The sequence below is a fragment of the Tasmannia lanceolata genome, unplaced genomic scaffold (assembly GCF_043159265.1).
Source record: "Tasmannia lanceolata isolate RefF3 unplaced genomic scaffold, GAP_Taslan_0.1 ptg000008l, whole genome shotgun sequence".
Classification (NCBI taxonomy): Eukaryota; Viridiplantae; Streptophyta; class Magnoliopsida; order Canellales; family Winteraceae; genus Tasmannia; species Tasmannia lanceolata.
In genome coordinates this window covers 25384909-25407350 of record NW_027518685.1, presented here as the reverse complement: position 1 = coordinate 25407350, position 22442 = coordinate 25384909, and the positions used below count along the sequence as shown (strand labels likewise).

General features: G+C 37.7%; 1 protein-coding gene across 2 annotated transcripts in view; it reads left to right on the top strand.

The window, feature by feature from the left end:
• EDD1 (glycine-tRNA ligase) overlaps positions 1-22442 on the top strand; it is a 53586-nt gene that overhangs the window by 1721 nt on the left and 29423 nt on the right. For both annotated transcript variants that reach the window (XM_077388850.1, XM_077388849.1), the window contains exons 4-14: positions 2963-3044; positions 3200-3263; positions 4253-4308; positions 4781-4858; positions 5079-5153; positions 5248-5318; positions 8022-8138; positions 8244-8345; positions 19453-19579; positions 21720-21803; positions 22042-22128. In XM_077388850.1, coding sequence (XP_077244965.1) covers positions 2963-3044; positions 3200-3263; positions 4253-4308; positions 4781-4858; positions 5079-5153; positions 5248-5318; positions 8022-8138; positions 8244-8345; positions 19453-19579; positions 21720-21803; positions 22042-22128 — 943 coding nt within the window. The remainder of the gene's footprint in view (positions 1-2962; positions 3045-3199; positions 3264-4252; positions 4309-4780; positions 4859-5078; positions 5154-5247; positions 5319-8021; positions 8139-8243; positions 8346-19452; positions 19580-21719; positions 21804-22041; positions 22129-22442) is intronic.

Below are 22442 nucleotides of genomic sequence, written 5' to 3'. Positions count from 1 at the left end.
CACTAATATCAGAAATTGTTAATTTTGGCGTTCCCATAGATTTCGATAAAACAAATTCAACACTTGATCTATCCGTCTAGGTGTAAAAGATTCACTTTTTGAGATTTAAGTACAATTTCTCTCTTCAAAGTTCATCCAAGACCAATTGCAAATGGTTCACATGTCTATAAGGAGTCTTTCATACTACAATAAGGACATTGACGTGATGCACGTCCTCAACCCCGACCCAAAATATTCTAACTGTTAAAGTATAAAAGATATATAACGCCTTTCTCCAACAGCTTAAGCTTTTGGAGAAGTTGGTAAGTTAACATGGTATCAGAGCCAAAGGTCTAGAGTTCAAACCTCCCGGATAGCAAAAATCCACGTGCGGGGTTGGCCCAAAGTGGGACCACATGTGCCACGTGTTTGCCAAGTGGGCCACACGTGCGGGGGAGTGTTAAAGTATAAAAGATATATAACGCCTTTCTCCAACAGCTTAAGCTTTTGGAGAAGTTGGTAAGTTAACACTAACCATGACCACATGGATCATGTCTGCTTATGAATCCACGTCCTCTACCACCTCTCCCTTAGGGAGAGGTCAAATATAAACATGCACCATAAACTATAGTGGTACTACAACCATTCAAAACCCACTGAAGATGAACATAAGCCTCAGTCATGAAGGGAATATTTCATACTCCCAATATCTGTGTTCTAATTTGTTCATATTTTGGACCAAGTCCAGAGGAAATTTGCTACACAGAACTCGTCATGTTGTTGTCATTGAATTTCTACATCAGTTGTGAGGTTGATAAAGGTTTAGTTCTCATCACATATCTCTCACGGAGTTGTACTTGTGATTTAATCCTCCTTTTGTAAAGAAAATGTTTCTTGAAATAATTGATATTCTTATCACACTAATACATGCCTCTTAAGGTTTACCATATTTCCTTAGGTGTATTAAAAACATTACTTTATAGCTCACAGATGGCTCATTATAATTTCACAATCTTGCCATGATTGGGGCATCATCACAAATCCATTCTTCATAAGTCGAAGCACTTCCCAAGAGTTTGCTCGTGGAAATATATTTGATCTCACCACGAGCAATTAGAAAAACTCTAATTGATTTTCCGTCTGTAAATACTATTTAATTTGATGTTGGTAATCTGATTATGCATGAAATCTGATGTCGATGTAACACCCAATTTAGAATCCATAATAAGGATGGTAGTAATGCCTGTAGGTTAAAAGGGGTTTGGGCATAACAATGATGAAAGTAACACCTCTATGTTAAAAGGGGTTTGGGTACAATCCCAACAAACATATAATAAACCTCACTGAATGACGATTTGCACGCCACAATGCATAAAAAGAGGTGAAAGAAACCGCATAAAACTTACTCGATATGATGAAAACTAACTTTCCTGTATCCAAAAATGACCTTTGGCATCAACAACATCCAACGTGAACCTTGAGCACCATGTCAAACACCATACAAAACTCTTGTATCACAAACGATCCACTTTCACAACCTGGAAACACATTCAAGGGTTACACACCATATGATAACGCCAAACTCTCCTTAGGTCTTGACATTAATAGGAACAAATGCACATCAATTGTTGTACGGAACCATTATTTTTCGTAGAAACATGGAATACGAAAAGAAACACCAAACACTAAGACAATTAGGGCTATCTCCTTTTAAAAATTCTCTAAAAAACATGGGAAGATGAAAAAAGCAAGCTTCACAGCTGATGCCATGTGAATAATATTGAAAAAAAAGGGAGATGATATTTTCACCCCCCCCGCATTACGCATGCGCTCCCCTTATAAGGTGATTTGACGTCAAAAAGAGTTAAAGTTGCACACTGTTCACGTCAAATCACCTTAGGGGAGTGCATGAATAATGCGGGGGGGGGGGGGGGGGGTGTGTTGAAAATATCATCTCCCGAATAAATAAAGGGAAAACAAGAAGGGAAGAAGAAGAAGAAGAATAAACGTAGAAGTAAGAGAAGAGGATATTTGATGAGAAAATATTTCCTGTGGAGAAAACCCGAATCCCATGAAAATAGCCCCGTTCACATGATTTCTATGTAACTGATTTATAATTACATGAATGCCCCTCCTTCAACGACAAAAGACATAAAAGACATATTAAACTAACAAAGATGCGGGTCATACTCAAAGACAAATGCTATTCAACATGTCCTCAACACTTAATATTTTGATCCAACAACGTTAGCACTTTTATTTGTTGATCTAGGTGCATATCTGTGGAGTTTCTTCTGGAATCGGGATTTGCACAATAACTCACAGATCTTTCAAAATTTTGAACATGTAGAATTATTGCTAGAAAGTCAAAAGACTGCAAGAGATGACAGTCCTATAAACGCGGCGTCCAAGGAAAACGCTCTAAACACTGCAAGTAGCGAAAGAAAACTATTTCCCTAAACGTAGCTTTAGAGTTTAGACACCATAAGCTGTAATCGGTAAAAGAACTTTTCGATTCATATTATAAAAAATTTAGCAATGTAGCTTCAGATCCTCTAGGAAACAATCTCCATATATAGGTTCAAACCCTCCACATAAAGAAAAAGAGAATACACAGTAGTAGCCATGATCTAAAGAAGAAAAACTCAGCAGAGGTGGATATACTTGGTGCTGGAAAGAACAACACCATATTGTCAATAAGATGCTCGAGAAAAGGTGTCTTAGAGCTTCCCATATCCCTTATTTATATAGAAAATCAACTCTAACCAGTTACCCAGTGAGAAAGAAGTCTAAAACTCGTAAAGTTCCCTCAAATTCTATTGCCAATGAGATTTTCTGGAATCTGTAGATATTACTTCTATTTGCTCTTTGAACTCCAAAACTTATTAAATAGATATTCATTTACTGCTTCACAACTTATGCATGTGTGTGGATTCTGGATAATTACTTACCCTCATCCTTAACATAAAAGTTTCTATTGAAGGTATGTGGAACCTAGCGTACGACCGGATGATAGTCGTTATGGGGACAACCCGAATAGGCTCCAACGACACACTCAATTTCAGGTCAATCTTAATTTTGTGTTGGAGGTCCACTTTACATTATTTGATGATGCAGTCATTGTTGATGTTAGGAAGTTGCTCGCAATATTTTTATCAGTTTAACCTTCTGCATAGACATTCTTCCTTCCAGATTTATGTTTCAATTGATTCAATCTCAGGTTATATTAAAGCCAGATCCCGGAAATTCTCAAGACCTTTTTATCCGGAGTCTTTCAGCATTGGGTAAGGATCAGTATTATTTTGTTTGCATGCTTTTGTAATTTCAGGGAACTTTTTCATGCTGTAGTTTCTTAAGACGCAAAAGTTCCTTTTATCCCATGCATGGTTTTGTGGTCATTGGTTTATTTGGAGTCTTTCTGACTTATGTAGGGATTGTTTTTTTTTTCTGCAATAGATTGTTTTTTTAGAGCAACTTTTCCATGTTGTAGTTCTTAGGATGCAATCGTTTCCCTAATGACATTCTTGGTTTTGTGATAATTTGTTTGTTTATCATTGCCTGTGTTGACATTATATCACTCTTGGTGTGAAGTTGGATATGTTGATTGTGTTTCCGATTGCAATATTACTCCTCTTTTTTTAAAAACTATGTTATGGAGGTTTAGTGGGCCGATAGCTATAGTTTCTTGTAATTTCTTTTGGCCTTGTGCTTCACTTGATTACTTGATAATGAGAAAAATACTGTACGGATGTTTGCAACAAAAGTACTGCTGTAAACCAGTGATATTAGATCCTCATGTATTAGGTTCTATGAAACTTCCATGATATTCATATGGGACGTCAGGATTGATTTTTTCAGTATTTGAGTAACATAATCTTATCAAGTTGTTTTTCTTAGTATTTGAGCCTGTGACATTAAGATTGATGTTTCTTAGTATTTGAGTAGCACGATCTAATTGTTTTGTTTATTTCATTTTTTTTTTTGGAAAATTTTGTTTCATTATTTTCTATTCACTATAAATTTATTAATCAGCAGAGGAAGAGGATAAGCAACAGATGACATTGGTGAAATGGGGAAGGTAGAAACATAAAAGTAGTTTGTTCTGAAACTATAGAATTTTAAATTAGTTATGATCTGCATTGTGCTTATATAGAGCACCTCTAATATTCTATCATCAGGAGATCCTCTGTTCTCATGAGAATTCTTTGACAGTACTGTTGAATATTTCTATATTTTTCTAGGATTGAGTATCTGAAGCTAATATGCTTGGCAGGTATTAATGTGAATGAACATGATATACGTTTTGTGGAAGACAACTGGGAAAGTCCGGTAATGCTTTTATTTTGATCAGTGGAATCTGCTGATGTTTTTTTTTTGTCTATTTTATATGAGGAATGATAGAATGAAGGGCACGCTTGCAAAAAACCTGCTTCAAGGGCACCCCCATTGGTCAGTTTTCAGCAAAGTCAAAGCCGGTTCCCTTTTTTGCTGCGCCATCCACTTTTTCGGCGCTATCATTTATGCACTTTGCTGAAAACTGACCAACGGGGGCGCCCTTGAAGCTGGTTTTTGCAAGGGCGCCTTTCATTCTATCATTGCCCATTTTATATCTGTTCTTTTAGTGTAATGTGGCTGGATTCATGCAATATTACTGAGATCTTGAGAGACAAATTAAATGTCTGGTTTTGTTAAATAAGATAATAATTGTAAGCATGAGAACTCCTCTGAAAGTTTTACACATAGGCATGTTTGGCTTATTAAGAAGCTAATATTCCTTTCTTTCAATATGAAATGTTGATAGGTTCTTGGTGCTTGGGGATTGGGTTGGGAAGTTTGGATGGATGGGATGGAGATTACCCAATTCACTTACTTTCAGCAGGTATGTTGGTCATTGGTTAATTGATTTGTGATTCTTATTTATCCGTGGCTGTATACCTTTATCCCATTTGGTTGTTATGTCTCGTTACTTTCCAGGAATCTTAATTTCCCCAACTCAGATTTCTTGATGTTTGTTTTTTTGTTGTTATATTGTTACAAATTATGGTTGCATCCTTTGAAAATGTGGCAGTGTCCTAGATTTAGTTTTTCCTGTTTTTCAGGCTGGAAGTCTCCCATTGCTGCCCATTTCAGTGGAGATAACTTATGGCCTTGAGCGTATCCTCATGTTGCTTCAGGTTAAATTAATATTGGTCAAATTAGTTGTCATGCCTGTTTGCAAATTTAGCAAAATACTCTTAGTGCTGAGTTTGATGTCTATCTGAATGGCAGGGTGTTGATCATTTCAAGAGAATTCAATATGCTGAGGGAATTACTTACGGCGAACTGTTTTTAGAGAATGAGTATGTGGACTATGTGATGACTTGTTATTTAGCCCTCATGCAAGATTTGGTTTCTTTACTTCAGATCATGTTGTACTCATTTCACTCTATGGTGCTTGTGAGAAAAAAATCTTCCCTGTGTAAATAGTGACCCATCTAAGGGAAAAGGAGGAAAGCTTTCTTAGAAACTAATGTGTAAAATTGGTCAATAAAAACCTGCCTATAATTCACTTAAAAGTTAAAAGGAAATTATTTGCCCGAGTCGCTTGAAGTTCTAAAGGAACGAACTTCTAAAAATTATACATGTCCTAGTCCCTACGCCACTTATGTTGTGAGCAGAGGCAATTAGTTGAAAATGGTCACCTACTCCGTTATGCTATTTATATGTTATTGTATGGTCTATTTTCCTTTTCATTTTTTATGCTTGAAATTTTTTTCTAAACTGAATAATTGATAAATACTGATCCTAATGGGCCCATTCATCCCTTCAGGCTACTAGATGCTAGGTCATGGAATTTGAGATGTTAGGCTGCTTTTGGATATGTTGTACACTGCTAAAATATGTGACCAGAGTATGCTAAGATGTGACATTTAATGGACACCAAGGTGTCTTGACAGTTGAGAACCTTTATCAGATACTCAACGTGATCATAAACAGATAAATTACATGTGGTTGGGCAACCCCTTGCCCTTTCAATTGCGGGACCCAATCATGGGACGTTACCGGTTCATTTGTTGGAACTTGGGATCTTTTTAAGTACTTTTTTTTAATGTTAACAATGATTTTTATTAATAAAGATAAGAACATACTAGAATGACCAGAGGATCCCGCAATCTCAACAATTATGACATGCGACAGAGTGCCAGGATCGCACCACAACAGAGCTAAACTCCCACATCTAATGCCTCATGCCCTTCCCCCTCATCAATAAAATTATTCGCCATGTCATTGGCCTCCCTCAAGATATGCTTATAACTGATCGCCATAAAAGCACATAAATCTAATATCACCACTGTTGTTCTAGTGGGATTTATTTCCCTGGGATGCCACCTATCACCTTTCTCAATCACCTAAGAGAAAGAGGCCACTACTCAATGATGCAGCAGATTCAGACTTTTGGAGAAGGGATGGAACCTCCCCTTCACTTGAATTTTTCACCCCTATAAGACTGGAAAATGTCATTCTAATGTCCCCTCATGATACCTAAGGACATCTCGAGGGCCTTGTAAATTAGAGATGGGGCAAAATGATTTCTTCCAGGAATATTATAGGCATTGTGAAGTAACTGGACAAAATTATCAAATAAGTGGACGTGCAAGTAATAAGGTAAGTGCTTACATTGGACTCGGACAAAATTATCAAATTATATTATTAATTAATTAAATGTGACTTATTTCATTGTGCTAACTCATACTGAATTAGGTGTTCTTGAGTCAAAATTATATCAGTTTTTTTTTTTTTGATAAATCCAAACTCTTGATAGTGATCAAATCTTAGAAGCACGAAGCGGGGGTAGGGAAGTGTGGGGTCTAGAAGAGTGTAAGTTTGGGAGCACCATGTGAGCGTGTATGTAATATTTTCTTTATATATCTTTCAAAATTCAAGTACATCAAAAAATAATAATTTCTAGCCATCTTCATATGCATCTTTCAAAATTTAAGTACATCAAAAGATATTAATTTCTATCCATCTTCGTTTTCATGCCCTCTTTCCTCGTGCCTTATGAAGATGCCTTTGTTCTTGCTCCAATGAAGTACTTTGAAGAGTTAGAAGAGTTTGATGCAGGGAAGTTGGTGATAGTGGGACTGATGGAGTAATAGAAGCATGTTGGGAGCGTCATGGGAGCGGCTTCTATCTCTTCGGGGTCGCGCTCCCTAGAAGCTCCGTCCTAAGGAGCGCCGAATCATGATTCTGAGGCGGGAGCGGCACCCATGAGGGAAGATATATGCTTCTAAGGATCAAATTAGTAATACATAATATAAATTTTAACTATCGTAACTTAGCATGCACATTCTAGACCCTTGGCCGGTGCTATCTAAATCAACGGTCACTTGATAGTTGCTAGAAAAACCACTTTTAGGTCAAGGATGATTGATTTTGTTCAAAGCTATATTCTGGAATGAAGATTTGGTGGATTCTCTGGCAAGAGGTCCGAAGAAGGAAGCTTGGGGTTGGATGGGTGGGACATTTGGAATTGGAGCTAGTCCAGTTTTTGAATGAAGAGATGGAGTATCTGGCTTAGTTCTAGGTGCAGGCTTGCAATGTGTTTGTGAAGGTCGTCTTTTGAAATCTTGGAAAGTAGCACTCAGAGCTGTGGAACTACAATGGTTGGACATTTTCTACTGTTAACATTGCAACACTGCAGATATCTGTACTTTCCAAAATTTTACTTTATATTTCTTTTACTATCCTCACATTTTTGCTCCTAGGTGAAACGACATGAAGATTTGATACAAGCTTTCATAAGTTTCCACTGTCAATTTTTACGTTTTCTGTCAATGCTATGGTTACAAATGGTCTTTTGCAGCAATTCATTTTGTTGAATGTTTTTTTTTTTTTTGAAAGGTTCGAATGTATTTTATTTTATTATTATTCGTTAAAGTATTACTCTCCCACCTTTTGGGATTACCTTTTTCTGTTTCAAGATCGCATTCCTTTCACATAATTTAATACTTTCTGACTGGTGAAATCAATAGTTATGATGTTCATTATTTATTTTGCAGGAAGGAAATGAGCGCATATTATTTGGAATATGCCAGTGTCGAACACATCCAAAAACAATTCGAAATTTTTGAAGAAGAAGCCCGCTCTTTACTGTCCCTGGGTCTTGCAATTCCTGCGTATGTTTTAAAATAGAACCTTATGCCACTCTATTGCATATATTGTCAGGAAATTAATCTTCAAAAGCCAGTGTTAAAGTTGAAATTTGCTCTACATTGTGTTAGGTATGATCAGCTTCTGAAGACCTCTCATGCTTTCAATATTTTAGATGCTAGAGGCTTTGTTGGTGTAACTGAACGGGCTCGATATTTTGGCCGCATGCGTAGGTGAGCTACTCTACTGGTTCTAATCCAGAAAATGTGATCGTTTCATATGACTGTCCTGACAGTGTGATGCAGATAATAGGCCAATAAGTGACATATTTGCCTATTAGGATTTATATTTCCATGTTATTTAGTTTAGGAATTTATTTTCCATGGTATTTTAGTTTTTAGGAATTTTATTTCAATATTTACTTTTTAGGGATTCTTAAATTAGGCAGTTTCCTTATTTTAAGGACTTCTAATTGCCTATATATAGGCCTTATGTAGTAGAGATTATTAACTTTGATTGATATTGAATAAAGATTCTTCTCCCTCTAATTCTGGTTTTTTTCTTCCCTCTTCTGACTTCTTCTCCTCTCCCTAAATTCGTCTATTCTTCTCTTCTTCTTCTACTTCTCCCTAAATTCGTCTCTTCTTCAGGTTATTTTCGTCTCTTCTTCCCCTATTCTTCTATTTCTCTCCCCTTTCCTCAATTTCTCTTCACGGTGCTACATCAATTTGGTATCAGAGCTTTTCTTTGTGAGATCCTGCATCAATTTGGTATCAAAGCGAAAGATCCAAGAGCAAAAGGCCCAGAGATCCAAGACTACGAAGATCAAAGCGCAACTTGCAATCAAAGTGAGGTCTTTTTTTTTTTTTTTTTCCCTCTTACTCTCAGCCCCAAACCTGCAGAAAATCTACACCAAATCAGCCACCCAAAACCATCCAACACCCTAACTCCTTCAAAACCATAACCATAACCCTTTGAGGAATTTCATCAAACATCTTGCCTACATAAAACCTAACCCATACAAGCCAGCCAACACCTCCCCAAATTCACCATCGAATAAACCCATCTTGCTGTACCCAAATCTATTTCTGTTCTCAACCAACAGCCCTTGCACCATCCTTCCTAACCCCAACACCAAAGCTGTTAACCACCTAAATTATCCCCTCTATTTCAGCCCAAACCCCTTCCAAACCCTAACCCAGATACCTCATATCCGTATTCCCATCAAATCACAGACCCCAATTCTCAACCCAACAACCCCAAAACTACTTTCAACCCATAGTTTTTAGCCTCCACAACCGCCACAAAATCCCTTGAATCTCAGCCACCCAAAACCACCACACAATTTCCTTTGATTTCAGCCATTTAACCCCACTAACAGTCATTCAAATTTGTTACAAACAACCCCTAAAACTCCTTTACCAAAGCCCTCCTTCCCTCCTAAATTTCAGCCGAGACCTCCAATTTTCTCAGCCATACCTCGTTGTTGCCGTCGCGGAAGCCACCTACTTCTTCTCCAAACCCGTCGTTTCGTAAGATAGTGCATAACCCCTGCTTTCCCATCTCAACAGTAACATAATAAGGTAAGTTACCTTATTGCTTTCTTTTATTTGAGGTAGGTTTGCACGTACCATTCAAAAGGTAGTATCTTATCTGATACTCACTTACCATAGCATCATTAATAAGAAACCTGCAGAGTTACTAGTCAAAGTTACTTTTTGATGCAAGTTACCTTTTTAACCAAAATAAAGGAGCTCACGTGAGGGATATGTGACTTGCCCAAAGTGTTTTCTTGACTTGCAAGTCACGTCAGTCAGAAATAATAAGAAAAAGTTGTTGTTTTTTTAGAAGGAAAAGCTGCCTAGAGTTATTTTAGGCACTTTACTCTCTCTCATTGCTATTATTCAACAGGTAAGTACGTACCATCAAAAGTAATTTCATATACCCCCTCCCTTTTCCTTTCAGCACCCCGTTCTTTCCTTTGGCTACCCTCCCATTACCTACAAACATTCATACACCTCTTCTTTTCTCTCTCCCTCTCTCTACTTTCTCTCTCTACCCCATCGCATTCTCTCTCCTCACCCGAGCTATTTCCGCTCAAAATTGGCCCTCGACCTCTACACGAAATTTGTTCGTGACAACTTTTAGAGCGTATCCAATCTATTTTCAGCAGTGGACAGCAGTTTTCAGCATAGTTTCAGGAGCAATCTCAGCCGTCGATTGCGTTCCATCTTCCGATCAACACCTTTCCGTCATCCGATTTGAGATCCGAGACAGGCATTGTGTTCCTTTCGACATGACAAACAAATCAGACGATTGATTTCAGTTTTCGTCATCGATCTCTATGACTCCACCATTTATTCCGTTTTTTTTATGGGTACGACGAAAGCTATTGGAATGGCCGCACTCACTTTCACTATTATGAGGATACATGTTTACGTTGGATTGATACTCTAGACGCATATCATGAGTACAATGGCCATGATCACCGCCAGACTATCTACTGGGCTAAAGAAACTGTGCGACGACAAGCCTGATGCTCATGGAGCCACATTGAAACGAGCCGTCGTAGAAGACGTGAGTAGCCAATCTGTCGTTGAGAGGATGTTCGTGATGCGTTTATGAATATTTATGCGCTCGACTATTTGAATCAACAGAGATTGAATCGTGAGCGAGAATATAGAGTGTTGTGTAGTGTTGAAAGTAAAGTCGAAGCCCTCCTTGAACGACTAAAAGAAGACCGTCATTATATATGCGAAGCTAAAATTATAGCTGAAAATTCAGTGCGTCGTATACATGAGCAGAGACAGCTTCACACTTCTAAGGCAGATATTGTAGTAGATCCATGTGAGGCTTTTCCCTTGACAGAGTTGATCGAGCATCGTCCTGAGTCAGAGCCGAGTGACATGACTGTTGATCCATTACCTGAGACAGATGATCGCGAGCATATTATAGAGGATTGCCCTATATTTACGCTGATTGATCAGATTGCCGAGACTTGTGCCGACACAGATGAACTTGTTCCGCAGATTGCTCATGAGGTCCATCAGCCTGACATCACTGCTCAAGCTTCAGTCCTAGACTCTGATTTTATCATTGATTCTACTGAGCCTGATGAGATAATAGCGGATGACTTCCATGTAAATTCTCCTGTGCCTACTGAGTTACCAGTTGATGTTGATCATGTGGAGGATGTTCCCCGATTGGTACTACCCATAGCTGTTTTGCCGATTACGCCGATCCAGGATGAGTACATTGCCATCTTCCCGGCTTCCCTGATTCTCACGAAAGACGTGTATTGTGATGATTTTGTATGGATGCTTTCTTCCATATTCCGCCGTCAGGCTTTCAGATCGCTTTCATTGCTGTCTCGAGCATTAGTCATCAGGATTGCTTCAGACGGATTGCGCCTCATTCTGCTTCATTGGATTATTTTCATATTTGACCCAGGCGGACTAGAACTCGAGGGCGAGTTCTTTTCAGCTGGGGGAGAATGATGCAGATAATAGGCCAATAAGTGGCATATTTGCCCATTAGGAATTATATTTCCATGTTATTTAGTTTAGGAATTTATTTTCCATGGTATTTTAGTTTCTAGGAATTTTATTTCAATATTTACTTTTTAGGGATTCTTAAATTAGGCAGTTTCCTTATTTTAAGGACTTCTAATTGCCTATATATAGGCCTTATGTAGTAGAGATTATTAACTTTGATTGATATTGAATAAAGATTCTTCTCCCTCTAATTCTGGTTTTCTTCTTCCCTCTTCTGATGTCTTCTCCTCTCCCTAAATTCGTCTATTCTTCTCTTCTTCTTCTACTTCTCCCTAAATTCGTCTCTTCTTCAGGTTATTTTCGTCTCTTCTTCCCCTATTATTATATTTCTCTCCCCTTTCCTCAATTTCTCTTCACGGTGCTACATCAATTTGGTATCAGAGCTTTTCTTTGTGAGATCCTGCATCACAGTGTCTTTATCAAGTTTTTATTAGTTCAATCGTATATTTTATGTGAATTATGTTAACGATTTGTGATTTAAGATTAAGATTAAGATTTTGCCCAAACATTTTTTTTGAATGGCTTTACCCACACAATCATTATTAATCCCTTTGCCCCCCTGTTCTTCTATATTAGGCTTGTACTGTTTTTTTTTTTTAAAATAAAATAAAATTTGTTGGTAGAAGTATTTGTATGTGGTATGTAAAGGTAAATTGCATGCTGGATGTAGTTCCAGATGGATGTCAGTTAAAATCCTAATAAAAGTTAATGTACACAGGCACGGCTATGAACCCATTGAAGGTGAATGCAGTTGTTTTCTAAATGTAGCTCCCACCGTTCCAATGATCACACAATGAAGCTTAAGGCACAGTTTAATTCCACACCCTATATAAACTTGTGCCGCTCGTGGAGCCTCAGTTTAACAATTCTCTATGAGGAGTAGGAAGCTCAACCATTGGTTATCCTCTCCTAGCTAAAAGTAGTCGTCACACTAAATCTTGATCTCCATCTATTCTGTGGTGCAATCTATCTTGCTTGATCCTACCTAGTTTCCATACCAAAGCCTTACAGCCTATCCTTTAATCTGAGGCATCATTTTACTTCTAAACCATTGTGTTGATTGAACCTGACAAAGTCCCAATTTGAATAAAGTATACTCTATCAAGTGAACGAAAGCTAACTTCCTATCCTTTTCTTGAAGGCATCATTTTACTTCTAAACCAATGTGTTGATTGAACCTGACAAAGTCCCAATTTGAATAAAATAAATTACTCTATCAAGTGAAAAGAAAGCTAAATTTTCATTTTGAAAATAACTCTTTAGACATAAGCTATCTAGAATAGCCTAATGGTTCACCACTCTCATTGTGATTTGCACCCTTGTCACTTGAATGTGCTCATCCTCCCATGATGAAAATTTTCACTAACGTACACAGTTTCATAAACTGTCTTATTTTTCTTTTACACAGCAAATAGTTGCATCCATGGTTCTTCAATTTGGGATTTGCACCCTTGTCACATGAATGCGTTCATCCTCCCATGATGAAAATTTTCACTAACATACGCATAGTTTCATGAACAGTCTCAGGTTTCTTTTATACAGCGAATAGTTGCATCCATGGCTCTTCAATCTTTCCACTTTGTGTGTGTGTGTGTGGTGGTCTGTCACCAAGGTGTACGCACCACGCTTCTAGGTGGCAAACAGGGTTTGTAGCTGATTGCTTTGGAGTAGGGGTGGTATGTGGTACCCATTGAATGACAAAAGCCCATTTTCTCCCTACGAATAACAACTATAGGCAAGAGTTATCAACTCCTAGACCCTAGAAAAAGCTTTGCTCTCTTCCCTTGGTCCAAATATCGAAATCTTTTTATTTTTTGCAATCGATATACTAAAATTTATGCATTTGTACTTTGATACAAACAATTATGCTGTATGTAACTATGTACATCTGTTAAACTACTAAGCATATGCATTTTTACCAATGCTTTTATGCAAATAAAGTACCACCCTTTCTAAAATACAGTTATATGTAAAATCATGTGAATATATACACAAATTGTTAGAATTATACTTAACCTAACACATGTTTTCTAGTTTTAGTAGCTAAGCAAACACATAAAATAACTAATTAAGCGAGCTAGAAATACAGGTTACTATTGGTCAGCATATCCACTATCTGCAGTCATCAATATCTTGTGATTAGATTGGATTGATGCTGTTGCGATTCAGGTAGCATTCTCTAAGTTGTTGGTTGTCTTTGATAATTACTAGATTGTTCAATTTCTTTTGCTCTACCTACTCTATTTTGGATTTTCTTGTTTTGAAGAAACAAATGACTGGGTTTAAATTGAATAAAAAATAGAATGATAATTGAAACTGTCAAAATACTAACTAGTTGGAAGCTTGGATTTAAATTGGGCTTACTGTTCCTGCGCTCGAGCGCCGATAAGCTTATCCACACTCGAGGGTAGAAACAGGGTGGGCCCACATTTTTGGGGGGATCCAAAGCATTCATTTGATGGGCCCTATCATAGATAGGGTGTCCACAAAAAATTAGCTCAATTGGATCATCCTAACCCTTCCATTTGTGTGGGGAAAAATTGGGCAGATTTGCGGACAAACAGTATCTGTCCATTTATCCCTCCACAAATGGAAGGGTGAGGATGATCCAATGGAGCTGATTTTTGGTACACACCCTATCTATAATAGGGCCCATCAAATGAATGCTTTGGATCCCCCAAAAAATGTGGGCCCACCCCTTTTTTCTGCACTCGAGCACAAATAAGCTATCTGTGCTCGAGCGCAGTAACAGTTTTCCGATTTAAATTTCGGTTCGGTTTCGCCCTTGGTCGAAACTGAAATTTCGGCCAAAATCCGGTAATAAAAAAAGTATTACTTTATTTATAACCGAAATTTTGGAACAATAATATTTTTAAAAAAAAATTCAATTTTTCGAACCGAAATTTGGGATTTCAAGAAATTTGAAATTTCACCAAATTTCGGTTTCGGTCCCAACGGATTTCGGAAGAAATTTAAAATCATGGTTGGAAGTTATTCGCATGATTGAATATGCTCCAATTGTGTCACACCTAGACGTGCTGCAAGTTTGGTTGAGAAACCAAAAGGCTATTTGTTGCAAATTTGGATTTTTGTTACCAAACGATTCCACTATTCAACTGAAATTAGTCAATTTACTAGTTAATTTGAAAATTTGCACTAAAACACTAAAACACTAAAACTTAAGAACAGTTTTTTAGAAATTAAAAGCTAAAGACCAAATCTCAGCCATGTAAAGACTGACATGAAAAGAAAAATGCCAGGCTGTGAGAATAGCTTTCTCCCTGACAAATAGGCCTTTTACACTTTTGTACTTCAGCATGTCCTTGTAAATGTTATCTCTCATGCTGGGATATGGGATAAGCCTCTTTATGGAATCATAGAGGTCATAAAGGCACCCATAGGACGCCTATCTTTCTTCTGTTGCTCTTCCACAGTGATTGACAGATTGGATGAGCTCCAAGAAATCTCCTTTAGAATGATAATGGGGAACCTAGGAACCATCTCCTAGCTGGTTGGGAGGTGGTGTAAAAACCAATAAAGAAGGGGGCTGGGCATTAGAAGCCTTAGAGAAATGAATAAATCCTTGTTAGGGATTCGGCATTGGTGATATCGGGTCTAAGAAGACTATTTGTGGAGGGTTGTAATAGATAGGAATTGTGGGGAGGACTTGAGTGGTTGGTTGACTATGGAGAGCACCACTTTAGTGCGTTTTAGCATCTGTATAGGTATATTTTGCACTATGGATGCATTTAAAATGGATGTTAGATATAAATTTAGAGTTGACACCAAAATTAGGTTCTGACATGACTTGGTGTGATGATTGACATCTTAAATATTTTTTCCAGCCCCTATTTAGAGTAGCCTTGGATAGAAATGCGAGAGTGATAGACTCATATGCTGTCAGCAAGGAGAAATTGTCATGATCTATTCCTTTATATAAGAATATTTTTGTGTACTGGGTTGGGATGATAGTGGAGCTTATGACAGATTGGATGAGATCTACATAAGACAGGTTAGCAAGGATAGACATGTGGAAATGAAGTCCCATTGGCTCCTTTTCTGTCCAATATTTCTATTTTCATCTCGCACTGGTTAGGGGTGGGGACGTGGGGTTGCACCATTGTATATATTATGAGCCATCATGCCGCCTCATGTCACAATGTCTTGTTGGGTGGATAGAATTTTGATGGTAGACCATCTTATTCACTGACAGCATTTATCATTAATTGACATTCCATATGCACTGCAGATGAAAGGAATAGGTGGATATTCTCTTAGAAGGCGACGTCTATTAAGGCTCTATAAAGTGTCTTGTTTAGCCATGTCACTCAGGGGGCAATCACCTCAGTTTTTTTCTAGTACTTATTGCTCTGACTACAATGATTGTGGGACCATTATTGCCTCAGTATGGTGGCAAAGCACACCCTGACTCCTCAGTGGAACCCTTCTCATTGTGGCTCGTTCAAACTTGACAGCTCCCATATTGGTAATCCTGCTCCAGTGCTCCTGGTAGCGTTGGTGGTATAATCTGTACCACAATAATGTGGTTCGATTGGCTTATTCTGGGCCATTTGGTTCCAAGGATTCTAATGGAGCTGAGGTTTTGATGCTTAAGTGGGGCCTTAGTTATAAAATTGTTTCTTGTCTCTTCTTGGTTCTCTTCTCTTCTTCTTTCATCTTCCTAGTGTTTACATGTAAAGTCATTTAAGTAAGTTATTAAAAGTAGTTTCAAGACCCAATTGTAAAAGGATAAAAAGTAAACTTTCAGTTCTATTACAAAATTTGAAAAAATCGGGCAGGATCAAAATCTTAACTTCCAAACGATGTGGTATTTTTCCAATTTTAAAACTTCATAAATTCTATCATGTCCAAACATTATTAAATCCCAATAGTCCGGTAAAAAAAGTCTCATAATTTGGTCTCTAAAATTATTTCATCTAGTCAGGCACTGGTCAACACAGGCATCTCAACTGATAGTGATTTTTCTTTAAGTAAATGTTGGATCTTTACAACCTTGATTTTATGATGGATTATGTTCCAATTTTTAACAATTTCTATTTTTTTGCTATTAATTTTTTTTTCCGGTCGTCGTGGCGGAACGAAAAGTTTCGAACAAAACCTCGAACGAAACGAACGAAATGCTGAAACGTTCTGTTGAAACAACGAACGAAACAGAATTCATTACTTAGAGTGGGGCATTCAGTTATGGGACTCGCTTCATCTTTAGCCTTTGATTGTGGAGGCTGATTCTTGTAGTGGTCTAAGGAGGTGTCCCCGTGGAGATTTGCAATTTATATTGACGAGTTTGTTGATTGTTTGGGACATAGTTGCCAGAGTGGGTAGCAAGTGCGAGAATCGATATGGGAACAGAAAGCGGGAAGCGAGGGATTTAGAAAAGAGAAAATACGGGAAGCGAAAAAGCTTTAAAGAAAGTAAGGAGAAAATATGTGGGAAACATCATTAAAAGTCAATATGAATTCTTTAAGAGGCCTCATTAGAAGTGAGAATTGCAAATAAGTAAGAATTGCAAGTAGAAAATAAGAATTCGCAACTAATTAGATTACAAGGTTTAGAAATTTACAATTTCACATATTTTACTCTCTTTAAACTCAACTTCAGAAACATTTTCGTCTAAAAGATCTTGGTGAGTTTGCCATTTCAAAAAAAAGAGATCTTGGTGAGTTGAGATCTTTCTTAGGGATTGAGGTCTCCAAAATCATCCGAGAATATGTTCCGTGCCAACACAAATATGCACATGTGTTGATATCACAGGCTCACTTGCCCTTGCTAAATAAGCTGCAACTGATTAGAATCACAAGTTTTAGGAATTTACAGTTTCACATATTTTATTCATGGGTATTTAATGTTATATTTTTGGAAGAAGATTCATATAATTTCGTTTGAAACTTAAGATATCTTTTCAAGTTTTAAATGTACTCTTTCTTCAAATGCACTCCTTCAACATTATCAAAGGGAGAGAATATTCTCTTACGAAGAAATAAACACCTCAATAAGAAGCGTATTCTTTGCTAAGAGGATACACGTAGGAAGCGTTTGGGAAGCGCGCTTCCCCTAAATTTTTGAGGCGAGAAGAACTTAGCTTCCGAAGCAAGTTTCTGGGGAAGCGAGCTTCCCATCCAACTAGGAAGTTTCCGGTAACTATGGTTTGGGAGGCCACAATTACTTTCCAACTTATTTTCCATTATGCTAATGAGGTTGTGGACTTGCTTACTGGGGTGTCAGTTATCTCAAATTCCCAACTGCCAGGAGTCAGTCATCATGGGGTTGAGCCTTGATGCCTTTTTTTTCTGTTTTTACGCTATATTTTCTTGTGACCAGCTCTGTCTATGAGCCCATGTATCTTTTTCTGTATTTCATTTTAGTAAAACGCTTTCATCATTCCAAAAAATGAAAAGCAATAGATCACCCAATGACCTTTAGTCACATTGGGAGGGTTGTAAACTTGGAGGTGATTCCCTATCCTGAGTATGATAACCATCCCACAATATTTGCTTATGCTATTGCATCGCTGACTTCTCTTAGTCCAAGGGTAAGCGCATTTTGGCATTCTTTATTGTCATCGAGTCTTTGCATTGAGTACTCGGTCAAGTCTTGAGTCAACTTCGATTCAGACCGTCAACATGTTTTTGTCGATTTGAGTTGGATCTTGATCGAACTTGATTTCTCAAAAAATGCCTATGTATAATATCTAATAATAAATGGCCCACCAAAATGAATATGGCCAGGTTGATGTTATCATGTTGGTGGTTGGTGAGAACGTGAGGCTGGGGAGGTTGTCAAGCGTGGTAGTTGGGGCAAGAGTAAGTGGCTCCTTTGTTTGAGCGTTTGAGGATTCTGTTTACTACAATAAAATCTTGAACTTGTGATTCAATCAACCAATCTAAAAACTCCAGAAACTATTTTTCTAAAAGGATTCAGTATTGAACCTTGGAATTGTCTATGGTGAAGCCTTAATTATGCTTGGTTACATTATGAAAGCTTTTGTACTCTTTCATGTTCATTCTTATATGACTGAATTCAGCATTTCAGCCCATTTAGAATTGTTGCCTTCTATATGAATAAAAAGTATCAAAATGAAATTATTCGAAGACGGATACTCCCATGATCTTAAATATTTTACCTCTGCGCCATACGCATGGTGAGGCTCTCTGTTTTTTGTAGCGAGATGTTCAAAATTGGACATTAATAGGCTTTTGATAGTGTTGCGAATTATCAGTCATTTAGTTTCACACCTTGTATTAAAGGGGTTTGTATTAAAGGGGTTTTATTCGTCTTTATTAAAGCTTCATTACATGCTCATTTCCTGTCTTTTTTTTTTTTTTGAATGGCTACATGCTCATTTCATGTCTCTATGAATTAATTGATGTGTTAGAAGCTATGTCTTGTTTTGCATAACTCAAATAGGTAAACTTAAATATTTATTTTGGATTGCCTGTGTGGTTCCTATGGGCTTATCTTACCAGTCCTAGTAAATTTCAAGGACTTCCTAATTGTTTGCGCTTGCTCTGTTAGAGGAGCTACATATACTTTTTGTCTATTTATTTCTCGGGATCCATACGTTGTTTGCATATGATGCCAATCAATTCCAATTGCTCCCTTCAGTAATTTCTTCAGAGGATTGTAACTTTTATCATATGTTTATTTCCGGTAGCAACTAATAGTTAGATTTCTTTGCGCAAGCTGAAATTTTCTGTGAAATTAGTGTTTTAAAATATTTATAGGTGGAATGCATAACTGTTCTGCCTTATTATATATTGTTGAGCAGTTTAGCCCGCCACTGTGCACAACTTTGGGTGAAGACACGGGAATCTCTTGGACATCCACTGGGAACATTTTCTGAACCAAGTTATCTTTCTTTTCCTGAAGAAGTTCTTGAGGCAGAAAAGCGGAAGGTGAGCTTTACATCATGCATCTTTGTACTATTCTGTCACTTTTGTTCTAGCATCTTGGTAATGCCATCAAAACCAGCTGAATTATTTCATGCTATTCTAATTGAATTAGAGGCTATTTTTTTGTCGTTGCTCGTTGTACCAATTTGATATTTTTTTATGAAAGTCTATCCCCTCGCTTGAAGGCATCCTTCGGGTGATCTCGTAGTTCCTACAGGACGGGCTCGGTTCATGTATTTTCCTTTTCCCACATTTCTCTCAAAGGATTGTAGGGAGATAGTGCATCATGCTGTCCAGAAAGGCCAACTTTATCTTCTTCCCCAGGGATCCCAGATGACGAAATCCTAGGAGAGCCGCGACTCCAACTATTGTCCACATATGATCCATGCTAAATCTAACCAACTGCCCTTGTGCATATCACTTTGGTTGTAGATGAGTATATAGTTTGTAATAAGTTCTTTCCCCGAGGAGATTGCCATTTCCTTGATGATCTAGACTGGCAGCTTCATTTGATGTTTCAAAACCTATCCTTTTGTCTTTTAACACTGCATTATACATTTCCATAAGGAAGTTTCTCATTAAGGCCGGGTCTAGGAAGATTCTTGTCATGTGGGCAGGATTGGGGGCTCCGGATTTTTTCTTTTTGGTAAAATACATGCCCATTCTCAATTAAGTGCAAACAATACATGGGTAACAGGTTTGCATTTAAGAATTAAATAGTTTTTTTAAACTATGCAAGTTTACATAGATAAAAATGGTTATTTATATTTCTTTGCATGATTTATAGTAAAATAATGTGACAAAGCAGATTAAATTGCCAAGACTCATAATAAGTAGCCCAAACTTTAAAATTCCCGATGAAATTATTATTATTATTACTATTATTATTAGGGATTTGCTAGGGTCCATCGCAAAAGGTATTTCGCGGCTGGTCTCGCGTGTCAGACCAGCCACCTCGTGACTGGAGACAACAGTTCCCTTATTATTATTATTGCTTCTTTTTTTTTTGAAAGAGAAGCGTATTTTATTGAGAAATGAAAATGAACATAGACCGAGATCGTCCATACAAAGATAGACAAGACAAATATAATAAGCAATACAAAGAAGGAATGATCAAGGAGGAAGAGAGTCATAAATCGCCAAAGACTCCATGGAGACTCCCGCTTTTGCAAGGCTATCTTCCACCACATTGATGGAGCGACGCACATGCAGGAAAGCTGCTGAGGAGGATCTCACCAAATCAAACATTTCATCAAACATACTATCAAATCTCCACGACGACTTTTAAAGACCATTGAGCCATCGAATCACATTCAATGAGTCCCCTTCCACCGCAACATTAACAATGCCATCTCTTGCCAAGAGTCTTAAACCTTGATGCACTGCTCGCACCTCAGCTTCCGTAGCATCCGCCTCCCCTATGGGACTATTATTGCTTCTTGTCATTGATGATGGTATATTTTGCAAAATGAGTAAACAAGGCATACCATTAAGTAGCCTATGCAAGTCATGTAGTTGGATATATCATGTGAGACTTATATACACATTAGCATAAGTAGTTTACCTTTTACACCCCTTGGCCTTATGTATATTACATGGACACTTGATGTAATTTGTTCTGATTAGGTAATATAAAGGAGAGGATACAAGTTGTGCGATAGACTTGGACTATTCCCTTTTGGTTTGAGGATTTGATGTAACCAAATTATGATGCTCTCGAAATTGGATCTCGGAAACCAACTTACAAGCCCCAAATATAGAAAAGAAGTCTGCAAACGAAAATCGAGAAAGAGGGTTGATGTTCCTCTTCAAGGTTTCATTCAGGAAAATAAGGAAAGCCCTAACAACCAGCCAACTCCAACTCTACGCTGTGTATGCTTCTATAATAGCAGCACTTACAAACACTACGAAACAGAAAAGTAAATATAATAACACATGAAACTAGGTTTCTAATAACAATAATAGAAACACGTAAATTAAAGCAGTTTCAAATATGCAAAATCCATGGACTCATCATGCGACCCATTGGCCAATCATGGGCTCCTCCATAAGCCCTCGGTGTTGAATTCCTTTAAAGTTTTCTAAGACATCGATATCAACTCTGAGCAGTTTAGAACTGACTTGCGTTAACTTATGTGGCCAGGTAACAGAGGATCCTAGGGAATTTGTTCTTGAAGTTGGAACAGAAGAGATGCCACCTCAAGATGTAATTGATGCCAGCCAGCAAGTATGTTTGTAAATCTGTACTCTTACATGATTCTTCCCCAATTTATTATATGGTAGAAGTAGTAGATTTTGAGTAAATCAGCTAGTTGGTCTAGTCGGAAAACTAGACTTTTGGTTCATCGAGCTGCTCTGAAATTGACTTTGCATCGTGGCGTTCACTCCTTAACTTTTCACATCTTCAAAATGAATAATTATCTTTGACTGATGTAGTGATGACACTAAGTTGTTGTTTGTCGCAGCTTAAAAGTTCAATCATGCAGTTACTAGAAAAGCGAAGACTCAGCCATGGGAAGGTGTTGGCATACGGTACACCACGCCGGCTTGTGGTATTTCTCCAATGCATCATTACATCATTTAGGGACTACTTGTTTTAGATTATGACAACCGGTTGTGGAGTCCCCAACCGATTATTGGATTTTAGTTCAAGTTTCGGTCCAATAATTGGTTAGGGACTCCACAATCGGTTGTCATAATCTAAAACAAACAGGGCCTTAGTGTTTTTAGATGTTCTGTAACAACTATAATAAGGTAACAGATTACTGTGCAATGGTAACTTTTACCGGGCTTGGTCTGTAATGCCTGGAGGCTGAGCTCCTAGGAAGTAGTCACCAGATAAGGGGATTATGTTTTTTTAATAAAC